This window comes from Marmota marmota, unplaced genomic scaffold (genome assembly GCF_001458135.2).
Source record: "Marmota marmota marmota unplaced genomic scaffold, marMar, whole genome shotgun sequence".
Lineage (NCBI taxonomy): Eukaryota > Metazoa > Chordata > Mammalia > Rodentia > Sciuridae > Marmota > Marmota marmota.
In genome coordinates, this window is record NW_026000174.1 from 21,438,655 (window position 1) to 21,450,913 (window position 12,259).

Below are 12,259 nucleotides of genomic sequence, written 5' to 3' on the forward strand. Positions count from 1 at the left end.
ATTGAGGGGTAATTACAAACAGTAAAATTCACCCTTTTTAGTCAATAGTTAGGGATTTATTGTCTTTTGTTTCTGTGTAGTATTGTATTTCCCTACAGATTTTTTAAACATTCACTAATTGAAGGATTTTTACTTTGCATCTAGTTTTTGGCAGTATTTTTGTTGGTTTATTTTGTTTTGTTTTTGTACCAGGGATTGAACCCAGAGATGCTTAATCACTGAGCAACAATCCCAGCCTCACCCCACTCCACCCAAAGCACCCTTATGTTTTCTTTTTGAAAAATTTTTTAAATTTTGAAAAAGGGTCTTACTAAGTTGCTTAAGGCCTTGCTAAGTTACTAAGTTACTGAGGCTTTGAACTGGCCACCCTCTTGCCTTAGCCTCCCAAGCCATGACAGGCATGGGGAACTGTGCCCAGCCAGTTTTGGGCAGTTATAAATAAAGCTGCTACAACAACCATTGGTGCATAGACATGTGGACATAAGTTTTCATTTCTGTTGGGTAAATTGTTAAGGGTGGCATTGCTGAGTCATAAGGTAAACATGTGGGACTTGTTAGGAAACAACTGTACCGTTTCTACTTTCTACCAGTAATGAATGAGAATTCCAGTTGCTCCACATCCTCACTGGCTTTTGACACTGTCATTTGTTACTATTCTTTTTTTGTTTTCAAATTGTAGCCTTCTAATAAATGAGTTGTGGTATTTCATTAGGGCTCCAGTCTGTATTTTCCTAATGACTAACGATGTTGAGCATATTTTCATGTTTTCTCAGCCTTGGGTATATTGTTGGTGAAGTGTTTGCTCCAATCTTTGCCCATTTAAAAAAAAATGTGTTGTTTTCTTATTGAGTTCAGGACTTCTCTGTACTGGATTCAGATCTATGTTTTGCAAATCTTTTCTTGCAATTCATGGCTGGTCATTTCATTTTCTTCATAGCATCTTCCATAGAGCAGGAGTCCTTAGTGTTGCTGTTTTTCCAATCCTGGGGATTGAATCGGGTGCTCGACCACTGAGCTTTTTCCCCAGCATTGGTTGTTGTTCACTCTGAATGGACCTTATGTCCTGTGTGAGGAATAGTTTTATTGCTTTCCTTCCCATCTGTGTGTCTTTATTGCTTTTTCTTTGACCATCCACTAGGTATGATAGGAATGGGCATCTCTGCCATGGGATTCCTTTAGTATGGCAATCACTTGACTAAAAGCTCTTTCAGGAAGACTGGTGGTCAGCATCAGTGAGGGAGGGGAAGCTACAGACCCCAAGACAGCAGAAAAGACAGAGGATCCACTCTGCTCATCACCTCCCATCCTTTTGGTCAGCACCCCACCACTACCATATGTGGTTCCCTCCCACCTGTGACTCCTGTGCTTGGCCCTTGTTCATCAGCCCTGTGGTCTGCCTGTCTTCTCTCTCCAGGTTCACTTCATCATTGAGTTTGCCTGGCAGCCTTTTCCCTTCCTCTATCCTGTGGTTTTTCCAGCCCCAGGTCAGGCCATAGGCCATTGCTCTTCCTCCTCTGCTCAGAATGAGGCCCTCCAAGTCCAGGATCCCCAAGTCTCAAGGGACCTAAATGTGGTCTGCACTCTAAGATTCACCAGACAGGGCTCCTTTCTGTTATTGGCAGCACTAATTTCAGGCACAGATCCCATGCTCCTACTTTCATTCCCACCATACTCCATTCCCTGACTTCAGCTCCTCCTAGAGTTACTTGCTTGGTGGTTGGTGGCAAAGACTCTGGTGAAGACCACATAAGTTCAAATCACAGCTCTAGAACTGACCAGCAGGGAGACCCTTGGGTATGCTACTTAGCCCCTGGTCACTCAATTTCCCTATCTATAAAACAGGGAATTGTGGATTAATTCATGTAAACCACATAGAACAGTGGTTGGTACCAGAAAGTGCCCTATGTGCTGCTGTTACCATTACTACCATTCCTTCCCACGGTCATCTACACGTTTGTGCCTCATCTTAAAAGCCATACAAGTCTCACCCTTAACATCCCAGGCCTCCACTCCACCTGTTGTACCTTCTGGGCCTTATTTCCTGAAAGAGTTGACCTTGTCCACTAGCTCACCCTTCACTTCCTGGGCCAGGTCAGCCCAGCCCTTGCTGTCAGGATGATGCTCTCATTAATGGCCAAAGCCAGCAGACATCTTCAGACTACTCTTTCTGAACTGGACACAGCCTCTGAAGCCAGAAGTAACTGTCTCAGCACTTAACTCTCTGGGCTTCTCCTCTGCATGCACCTGGGTGCTGTGATCTGGGTTGCCTACATGGTTCCCATAATACCTCTCTCTGCTCTACCCTGGCCACTCCCCACAGTGCTCAGGGCCTTGTGTTGCAGCTGCCCTCACCACTGAAAGTAGGCTGTCCGTGCTGTTTGCAGGGTGCTTTCCATCCCCAGTGCAGTGACTCTTCTTTATTTTTTTGCTACTCGGTATTGAACCCAGGGGCACTTTACCACTGAGCTATATCCCCAGTCCCTGTTACTTTTCATTGTAAATCAGGGTCTCACTAAGTTGCTGAGGCTGGTCTCAAACCTGCCTCAGTGTCCCAAGTCACTGGGATTACAGGTGAGTGCCACTGTGCCTGGTTGGACAGAAGCATTTTTGATACCCTAAAATATTTCTGGCTGAGGGTGCATCTCCATGGTAGAGTGTGTGCTTAGCATGTGCAAGGCCCTGAATTATTTAATCCCCAGCAACAGAGAAAAGAAATCTGAATGAATGAGTGAACCAGCAAACAGAAGAATCAACATTTGGGGATAGAAGGAAAGAGAGAAAGGAACAGAGAGAAGCCAGGTGCCCTGATCCCCCAAGATAAGGGGAAGAAGGAGAGGCAGCAGGAAGTTGGGCAGAAAATGGCGCAAGAAGATGCCGCTGGATTTTGGTTCTGTAGAGTGTGAGGGTGTTTGAGACACAGAATTGGAGCAGGAGACCCAGGAGTGGAGCCAGTGAGAGAGGCTGGTCTGGGTGCCTCAGAGCTGTTGGATTCTAGTTGTGTGTGATAGGGTTCCATGTGGGGAGAGGAAGGTATTCAAATTTACTGCTCAGTTCTTAGAAATTTATTAACTATCATTCCTTAAGCATTTTCTATACTTTATGTACAATCAGTATTTTCTATACATGATATATATCTAATCAAACATTCTTTCTCTAAGTTTAAAAATTCTGTGATTTTTTAATACTCTGCCATTAATTAATTTATTTCTTCTGGTATTAGGGATTAAACCCAGTGGTGCTTTACCACCAAAGTTGCATCCCTAATCCTTGCTATATTTTGTTTTGAGATAGGGTGTCACTAAATTGTTGAGGGCCTTGCTAAGTTGTTGAGGCTGGCCTTGAACGTGCGATCCTCCAGCCTCAGAATCCCAAGTACCTGGGATGCGAGGTGTGCGCCACTGCACCTGGTGGTATGCTCATATCTTAAGTGTTGTGAACACCTTAAAGGAGGCAGAACCTCACAGAGGACAATGATTCATGTTGCTTTTGGGACATATTCCAGTGCTGTTCTGATGTGGAATCGTCTTTCCTTCTGGTGGAGAAGAGTGTTTGAAGTTGAAAGTCTTCATGTGTAGGCCATCGGAGAATTAGTGTGGATATAAGTGCTGCTGGGCCACTTGCCATTATAACAGAGTATTTGCTACCTTAAGCTCATGAAGTTGGGGTGAAACTCAACCTGGTCTGGAAGGAGGAGGGGTCGAGGCTGACAGATGGACTCAGGGGAAAGAGAAAGTAGAATAAGGGAGAGGAGAAGCCAGTCAGTGTCCAGGGAAGGACATGACCTTTGAGCTTGACCTTTCCTGCTTTGTGTACTGAAGGTCTTCAGCTCAGATTTTCCTGGAAAATCTGATTTTTGACTAGGGAAATATGTCTGGCCATCCCCTGCTGCCACTGGCCTCCCAGATAGTGAAATTCAATGAAGGTAGATTTTTAGAAAACATCGAGAGTTAAGAGAGTAAAGTGGTGACACCATCTTTGGATCAGTTGAGCAGAACAGCACTAGAAAGATCTTAAAGGGTACCTGGAAGGATGAGGTGAGAGGACAGGTGTGGCCAATAGAGACAGAGCAAGGATCCTGCAAAGGAAAGCACAAGGGGATGAGGAGCCCTGAGAAGGCAGCAGAGGTGGGTGCTGGGTCAGCACAATCCAGGGAGAGCTGCTCACAAGTGGGTTGAGGGAGGTCACTCTTCCTAGGAGCCTGGGAAGGCAGGAGGCCCTGGGTCACTCTTGGAGCCTTGCCTCGGGCCCAGGTTGAGCCCTGGCTTAACTGACCCACTTCGCAAGGGTCACTGGGAGATGGCCTTGCCCAGTCCTGCTGATTCTGAGCTCCTGTTCCCTTCTTCATCTCCCTCCAGCACGATAACCCTTATAACCAGGGCTGCATAAGGAATTTCTACATCACGCTATGTGCATCCTTGGGACCCAAGTGAGTTGGTAAACCAAGGGCTCAAGTGGTGGACCCTGGGGCTGGTGGGTTGGGGTGAAGCTGGGTCTATTTCCCTGGTCTCTGTCCGCAGCTCCCAGGCCTTAACACTTCCTGTTCCTTTCCTTTGGGGTTTTCTCCAGGGCACTCTGGGAGTTTCTGGGAATTTCACTCTTCCTTGGTGTTTTAGGTTCTTGCCCCAAGAAATGTGGTAGAGGGTAATGGCAGCCTGGATACGGCTCCTGGATGAGAGCCCTGGGCTCTGTGCTTTCCCAGCTGAGGGGTGAGTGTGGTCAGGGAGACCAGGCCAAGGTGGGTAGTGACTCCTTGCATTTGGCCTGTTGCTTCCCAGGTACATGTCCGAGGCTGTTTGCCTTCAGATGGAGCAGGACACCAACTGGAGGCCAACCTGACATCATAAAGACCTCCTTGGGCCCAGGTCTGCAACTCAGCCCCCCCCAAGGTAAGTCTGCACCTTCATAGAAGGTAAGGAGTATCGGGTGAGCTTTGGAACATGAGGGTCTGTGGTTGCACATGTGTTGGGGGAAGCCCCTGATGTTGGGCTGGCCCTGAACCTGAAGCACTTGGAGCATAAGGAGTGAGATTATGGACCTGGAGGGCTTCAGAGCACACCCAGGTGTCCCTGGATAGAGAAAGAGAAAGGACTGCACTGCTGACTAGCTGGTAGGCCTTGGGACAGTCCCTTACCTTCCTCAGCGTTAATGAGGTCTGAGACTAGTCCAGTAGCTTATAATGTTTTAAAGGAGATTCTTTTTTTTTTTAATTGGAAATTTTTACTCAGTCCCATGTGAAACATGGAATGGAGCATTAGGAGTGCAGTGGGCTGGGTAAACCCCAGTGCCCCCCAAGGGCCCTTGCAATGACTTGTGGTGCCAACCCTCTCCTTTTTCCTGCCTCCAGGAGCTGAGGGACTTGACTGTGAGCAGTGGGGTGGAGGTTAGGGAGAGCCCCCAGGTACTGACTGTGTTTATCTTCCCATCAGCCCAGTGCTACTACATCCCACCAGGTGATGCCAGGATGTGAACCCTACACGGAGGTCTCTCGGGCCTGAGCCCCCCCACTCAATCCCCTGTTGGGGGTGCCATGACCTCCACAGTTATCTAATCCTTATAAAATATATTTTTTGTTGCTTTTTATCACTTCTCTGCCTGTTTATTCTACGTTCAGAGAAGCGTGTTTCTCTGTGGGTGTGGGGAGGCTATGAGGGCTGGGAGGCTGGGACAGAGCCCTCCTGGAAGGGGAGAAGATCCTTGCTCTCTGGAGACCCAAGCTCAGGAACCAATTCTGTCTGGCTTTTTGACCTTGGGCAAGACACTTAGCATTTCTCTCATCCTTAAAATATGGCAACAGTAATAATCACAGTGACTGACCTGGCTGGCTTCCTGGCAAGGGCTGGAGATGACAGGAGAGAAAACTAACCAGCCTGGATAATACCAAGTGCACCTCAAACTACTCCACCAAATAGAAATGGAACTTATTTATTGGTAGTTCTAATTGTGTGTGCACGTGTGTATTCTTTAGGATTGTGTGTGTGTGTGTGTGTGTGTGTGTGTGTGTGTGTGAGAGAGAGAGAGAGAGAGAGATTGATCGTGTGTGGTACTGAGGATCAAATCAAACCCAGGGCTTTATGCATAGTAGGCAAGCGCTCCACCACTGAGTTACATCCCCAGCCCTTTTTTATTTTCAGACGTGCTCTCACTAAATTGGCCAGGCTGGCCTCCAACTTGTGGTCCCCTGTCTCAGCCTCCACCATAGGCTCCCAAGTTACAGGAGTTAACTGCCATGACTATCTTAGGGTTTTCTATATGCAAGATCTTTCGCCCTGCAAGTAGATAGTTTTTCTTCTTTCTTTCTCACCTGGATATTAAATATTTTTCTTGCCTAATTTCTGTGGCTAAAACTTTTAATAAATATAAGATTTTTCATAAATGCCCTTCCTAAGTTTGAGGAAATTACCTTTTATCTCTGTTTGTGTCTTTTTTAATTATGGAAAGGTATTAGATTTTGTCAAGTGCTTTTTCTGCACCAAATGATCATGTATGATATTTTTCTTCCACTATTAATGTGGTATACTACAAATTGACATTTTCTGCAAGTTTTGGTGTTTAATAATTAATAGCTTGACTGACCAGGTCCAAGACACAAAGATACACTATGTTCAAGAAACTGGGGGGAAATTACTCTATAAACTAACTACATAGTATGTGATAAGAATGGGCATTATAATATAAAACCTTTCAACACATAGTAGTTAGCTGCAGGAAACCATTTTTAGCTTAGGAAAATGGTATTCCAAATTTCAGTGTAAACTACTAGCAAACTTCAATTCCTTTGTATGGCAACTATCATTTCTGTTTTCAAACTCTTTCACCCCAGCCTGAGTTATAAGGTCTGGAGTGGTTTTTTTCCCAATCACAAGTGTGATTACCAATAGTGTCGATTCTTACAATGATCTGATGAGACACGGTCTGACATGTATCTTTCATTCATTGCAAGAGCACCACCAAGGTGATCCTGCATGATGCTGGAGTCAGTCTTGGCCATCTCCCCAGTTTCCAGTTTGGTAATGATGTCTCAGACTATCACCTATAAAACATTTGGGGGGGTGGGGGGGAATGTACTAGGGATTTAACCAGGGGATGATTTATCACTGAGATTTGTCCCCAGTCCTATTTATTTTTTATTGAGTCTCAGGGTCTCACTAAGTTCCTGAGGACCTGACTAAGTTGCTGAGCCTGGCCTCAAAATTATGGTCTTCCTGTCTCAGACTCCAGAGTTGCTGGAATTATAGACACGTGCCACCATGCCCAGCTATACTTTTAAATGTTGAATCATTTTTGCGTTTCTTGGATAAATCCCAGTGGCAATGATACATAATATTTTTAATATGCTGCTGAATTTAGGTTGTTAAGTTTTTTTAAATATTTATTTTTTAGTTGTAGTTGAACACAATACCTTTATTACATTAATTTATTTTTATGTGATGCTGAGGATCGAACCTAAGGGCCTCGCACATGCTAGGCAAGCACTGTACCGCTGAGCCACAATTGCAGCCCCAGTTGTTAGGTTTTTTAAAAAAGATTTCTGTATTTAATACTTATAAAGGGTATTAGTCTTAGTTTTCCCCTGTGATGTCTTTGTTTGGCTTTGGTATCAGGGTAATATTGGTCCTGTAAAGTAAGTTGGGAATTGTTCCTTCCTCTTCTAATTCTTGGTAGAGTTTGAGAAGGAATAGTGTCTATTTAAAGTTTTGGTAGAATTTACCAGGGAACCCATAGTTTTCTTTAGAAGGGCCTACTAGCTTGTCAATCTTATTGATTTTCCCCCTTACTACGTTTAGCTGTTTTAGACTATATTCTATTTAGTTATTGGTTTTTAAGAATTTAAGTGCAATTCTAGTATCAGTTCTATTGACATTATGAAATACTGCCTCTTGCAAGAATTTCACTTTGTAATATATTGTCATTGCAAAAATATTTTATGTTGCAGCTGAGATTGGTGGGAAAGGAAGATGCTAGTGTGTTATTGTTTTCCTTTGTTTCTTTGTTATTAATAATTTTGGGGTTTTTTTAGATTTACACTATAGTAGAGTGTATTTTGACATATTATACATACATGGAGTATACCTCCCCATTCTGGTAGTTGTACATGATGTGTAGTTTTACTGGTGGTGTGTTTATATATGAACATTGGAAAGTCATGTCCAATTCATTCCACAATCTTTCCTATTCCCATTATCCCTCTCTTCCCTTCATTATCCTTTGTGTGTTAGCACAAAGTGCAATGAACTTCTATTCTTCCCTCCCTTACCCCTCTTATTGTGTGTTAGCATCTGTATATAATAGGGAACATTCAGCCTTTGGTTTTCTGGGATTGGCTTATTGTACTTTTGCTTTAAAAAAAATTTATATTTTTAAATTGTAGATGGACACAATACCTTTATTTTATTTTTTTAATGAGGTGCTGATGATCAAACCCAGTGCCTCACTCATACTAGGCAGTGCTCTGCCACTGAACCAGCCCCTTGCTTTGTTTTTCTGAGGTGGGGTTTCACTGTACTGTTCTGGCTGGCCTCAAACTTGTGGTCTTCCTGCCTGAGCCACTGAGTAGCTGGGATTACAGGCCTATGCCACCATGCTTGGCTCAAGATGCCAGTTTTAAATGAAAGAAGATGTTTGAGTTCATAAGTAAATATTTTTGTGTTATGGTTTGTATGTGTGTGTGTGTGGGGGGGGTGGTTTAATGTGGTACTGGGGATCCAACCCAGGTCCTGCCTCACATGTGCTAGGCAAGTGCTTTACCTCTTCGTATGACACCAGTCCTTGTATGGGGTTTTGTTTACTACAAAACAACATAACTCTATGGATTCAGATGATAACAACCAAAAATTCAAAAAACATTTTGTATTTGAAAACTATAAAAAAATTCAAAATACATGGTGCTAAAATCAATAGATTAATGAAACAAAATGTCCACACACAGACTCTAGAGATCAACATGCAGGATGTTTACAGGGAATGATTTGGGGATAAACATCCCTGGTAGGAAGGGAAGGGGAGGAGAAGATGCAAGACTGAGCAGAGGGGAGTCACCTGAGGTAGGGGCCCAACAAAAGCTCAGCAAACCCAAAGGTCACGTGGCCCTTCAAAATTGTCCTGCTTTGGGGTACAGTGGCTGGGCCTGTATGCCTGTAGTGACCACTCCTTGGATACAATCTGTCCCTGGAAGAAGGGGAGGCAGCACCCAGATTTGGGGCTATCTCCCACCCACACTCCAGCAGCTGGGCGGGTAAGTTCTTCATTCTGGAGGGGAATCTGGGAGGCACCTCCCAGGGTCCACTCCGCAGATCTGAGTGTATATGAAGAACTCAGTGTCTGTTTAAGTTTTGGTCATGAATCCGGGAAATGAAATCTACTCGATAAGTGATGCTGGAAACATTGATTGTAACCATGGGGAACACACATGGATTAGACTGTTATCTCATCTTACCCGGCATTAATTTCAGATAGATTAAAGAATTGAAAGAAAAAAGAAACAATATACCTAATACTTATCCGCTTGAAGGAGAGGGAAATACAAGTAAACTTAGGTGATGCCAATAAAATGATTAATAGATTTGATCACCTAAAACAAACATTTTGCATTCAAAATTTTACACAAAATTAAAAGGCAAACAACAAAACTGAGAACATGCTTGCAATAAACACATTGAAAACATTAACATGTATTCATTTATATTTGATTGATTCTTTGTTATCCTATCCTTTCCTCCCCCTTTCCTTTATTTTACTCCACCTTCTGCATTTGACATAAATAATTTGACCTTTGAATTTCTGAGTTTGGATTTTTTTCACTTAGCATGATATTCTCCATTACAATCCATTTACCGGCAAATGCCATCATTTTGTTCTTTTTTAAAAAGAAACCCAATACTTAGGTCAAAACTACAATGAACTACCACTTCACACCCACTAGGATGGCTATTATCAAACAACCAACCAACACCAGCACCACCAAACAAAAAGTGTTATCAAGTATGCGGAGAAATTGGATCCCTCATGCATAGTTGATGGGAATATGAAATGGTACAGCTACCATGGAAAATACTATGGCAATTCCTCAAAGAATTAAGCAGGTAATTCCCATATGATCCAGCAATTCCACTCCTGCAGATAGATCTGAAAGCATTAAAAGCAATGACTTGAACAGGTATTTGCATATCAACATTCACAGCAACATTATGAGTTATGCCTATTTTCTAGAATCTTTGCATTTCCTGACTTACAGTGTGAACTTTTCAGAGAGAATAATTTCACAGGTGCAAAATCTGGAACATTTCATACTTTGTCCTAATGTTTTATATGTATGAGAGAGATATGCATTGTTGCATAAATATATAAATACCAAGAGAAATACAGTTTTGGATGATCCCAGTATGAGTCCATGAAGTAGAACTCATTTCATCCTGTAAACAATAATTCATTTTCTTACTGACTCGTTGAAAAGATTTTTCTCTCCAGAAAAAAAAAAAAAATCACACCCACTATTTGTTGGTCTCTTGAGGTTATAGCTATTAGTGAATTTCAGTGAGCCTTCAGGTCAGTCAGAATTAGTTAAAAGCATTTAAAGAAGTAACTCTACAATAACAATTAAAATATATAAACAAGGGAAGGGTGTAGAGCACAGTGGTTGTACACATGATTAGCATATGCAAGGCTTCCAGTTGGATCTCAACCAGCACACACACACACGTTTATGTGTAAATATCATTCATTATATCAGAATGACCTTTGAGGAAATGATCATATCAAAATAAAAGCATCAATACATAGAAACCTATTGAACTAGATATTTATTGAAGCATAATCTTAATCACAATAGTCTGATAATAACCTGGATGCCCATAATAGGGAAATGCATGACTAGACTGTTGTATCATGTGCTAAGGAACTTAGTATCTCTTCAAAACAGATGATAACACTACAGTATTAAAAGAGAAGAATCTCCTGATACATTTCAAACTCAAGGAATACAACAATGTGAACTCATTAATATCAAGAAATGGAATCTGTTTTCATCATTTATTAAATTCAAACAGAGTTCTGTTGAGTAATGAGCAAATATATAGCTTCTTAACAAGTCAAACTGTGTGTAAAACCCCCGCTTTCCGCCATAATTTCACCAAAGCCCTTTTCATCTCATGGTTTCGCAGGCTGTAGATAAGGGGATTCTGCAGGGGTGTGAGCAATGTGTAAGCCAAAGACATCAGTTTCTTGGTTACTGGTGAGTAGCTGGATTTGGGCTGTAAATAAGTCATACTGGCTGTGCCATAGAAGAGGGTGACTGATGTGACATGTGAGGCACAGGTGGAAAAGGCCTTTTGCCTCCCAGTTGTTGATGGCATCTTCAGGATGGCAAAGAGAATTCTAAGATAAGACAAGAGTATCAACAAGAAAGGAAGCAATATAATCAAAATGGTGCCTGTGAAAGCATATATTTCAAACAAGGAAATATCTGCACATACCAGTTCCAGCACTGCTGGGGTTTCACAAGATATATGATTAATTACATTGGGGCCACAAAAGGGAAAACTGAATACCCATGAGGTCTGCAGAGTAGCCACCATGACCCCTGAGACCCATGAGAACATGACTAATTTCACAAATATCCTCTTGTTCATAATCATGGGGTAGGTCAGAGGATGGCAGATGGCAGAAAATCGGTCATAAGCCATTGCCCCTAGGAGAAAACACTCATTCACACCATAAAGAAGAATGAAATACATCTGTGCAAAACAGCCTACAAAAGAAATTGTAGTTTTCTCAGTAGTCAGGATCACCAGCATTTCAGGCATGATGGCTGCACTGAAACTCACTTCTACCACAGATAAATTCTGCAGGAACAGGTACATGGGGATGTGGAGGGTCTGGTCCAGCAAGATGGCAGCTATGATGGTGGCATTTCCCATCAGGGTCACCAGATAAATAACCAAGAAAACCCCGAAGATCTCGTCTTGAAGTTCAGGAAAGTCAGAGAAGCCCAAGAGGATGAATTCAACCACAGAGCTTTGATTTTGTCTTTTCATTGCAGTACAGAAGCCCTATATTGTTTCTCCAGACATAATCAAAGAATAAAGTCACACTCCAAAGGCTGAGAATAGCAGCCTGAATTCTGTATAGAAATTCTAGCAGAGGATGAAACGAGGAAAACATCTTCCAAAAAACTGAGGTTGAAACATTTAGAGAAAGGCAAAATACTAACATTAGTGACTATTTCTAATATAAAAGGAAACCTGAAGAATTCTTATTTAGAAAT

At 42.5% G+C, this 12,259-nt stretch overlaps 1 protein-coding gene and 1 long non-coding RNA gene across 2 annotated transcripts; one reads left to right on the plus strand and one right to left on the minus strand.

The window, feature by feature from the left end:
- Window positions 1–4,354: 4,354 nt before the first annotated feature.
- On the plus strand, window positions 4,355–5,698 carry LOC125611979. Its single transcript, XR_007342215.1, has 3 exons — window positions 4,355–4,426; window positions 4,776–4,886; window positions 5,427–5,698. It is a non-coding gene; the product is annotated as an uncharacterized LOC125611979 (long non-coding RNA).
- A 5,386-nt stretch (window positions 5,699–11,084) lies between these two features.
- LOC107134077 (olfactory receptor 10A3-like) lies at window positions 11,085–12,029 on the minus strand. Its single transcript, XM_015476214.1, has one exon. It carries the CDS (start codon window positions 12,027–12,029, stop codon window positions 11,085–11,087), a length of 945 nt encoding a protein of 314 aa, XP_015331700.1.
- Window positions 12,030–12,259: the final 230 nt, after the last annotated feature.

Coding starts and splice junctions, on each gene's coding strand:
- LOC107134077 (XM_015476214.1), bottom strand. CDS start 12,029: ATGAAAAGACAAAATCAAAGCTCTGTGGTTGAATTCATCCTCTTGGGC.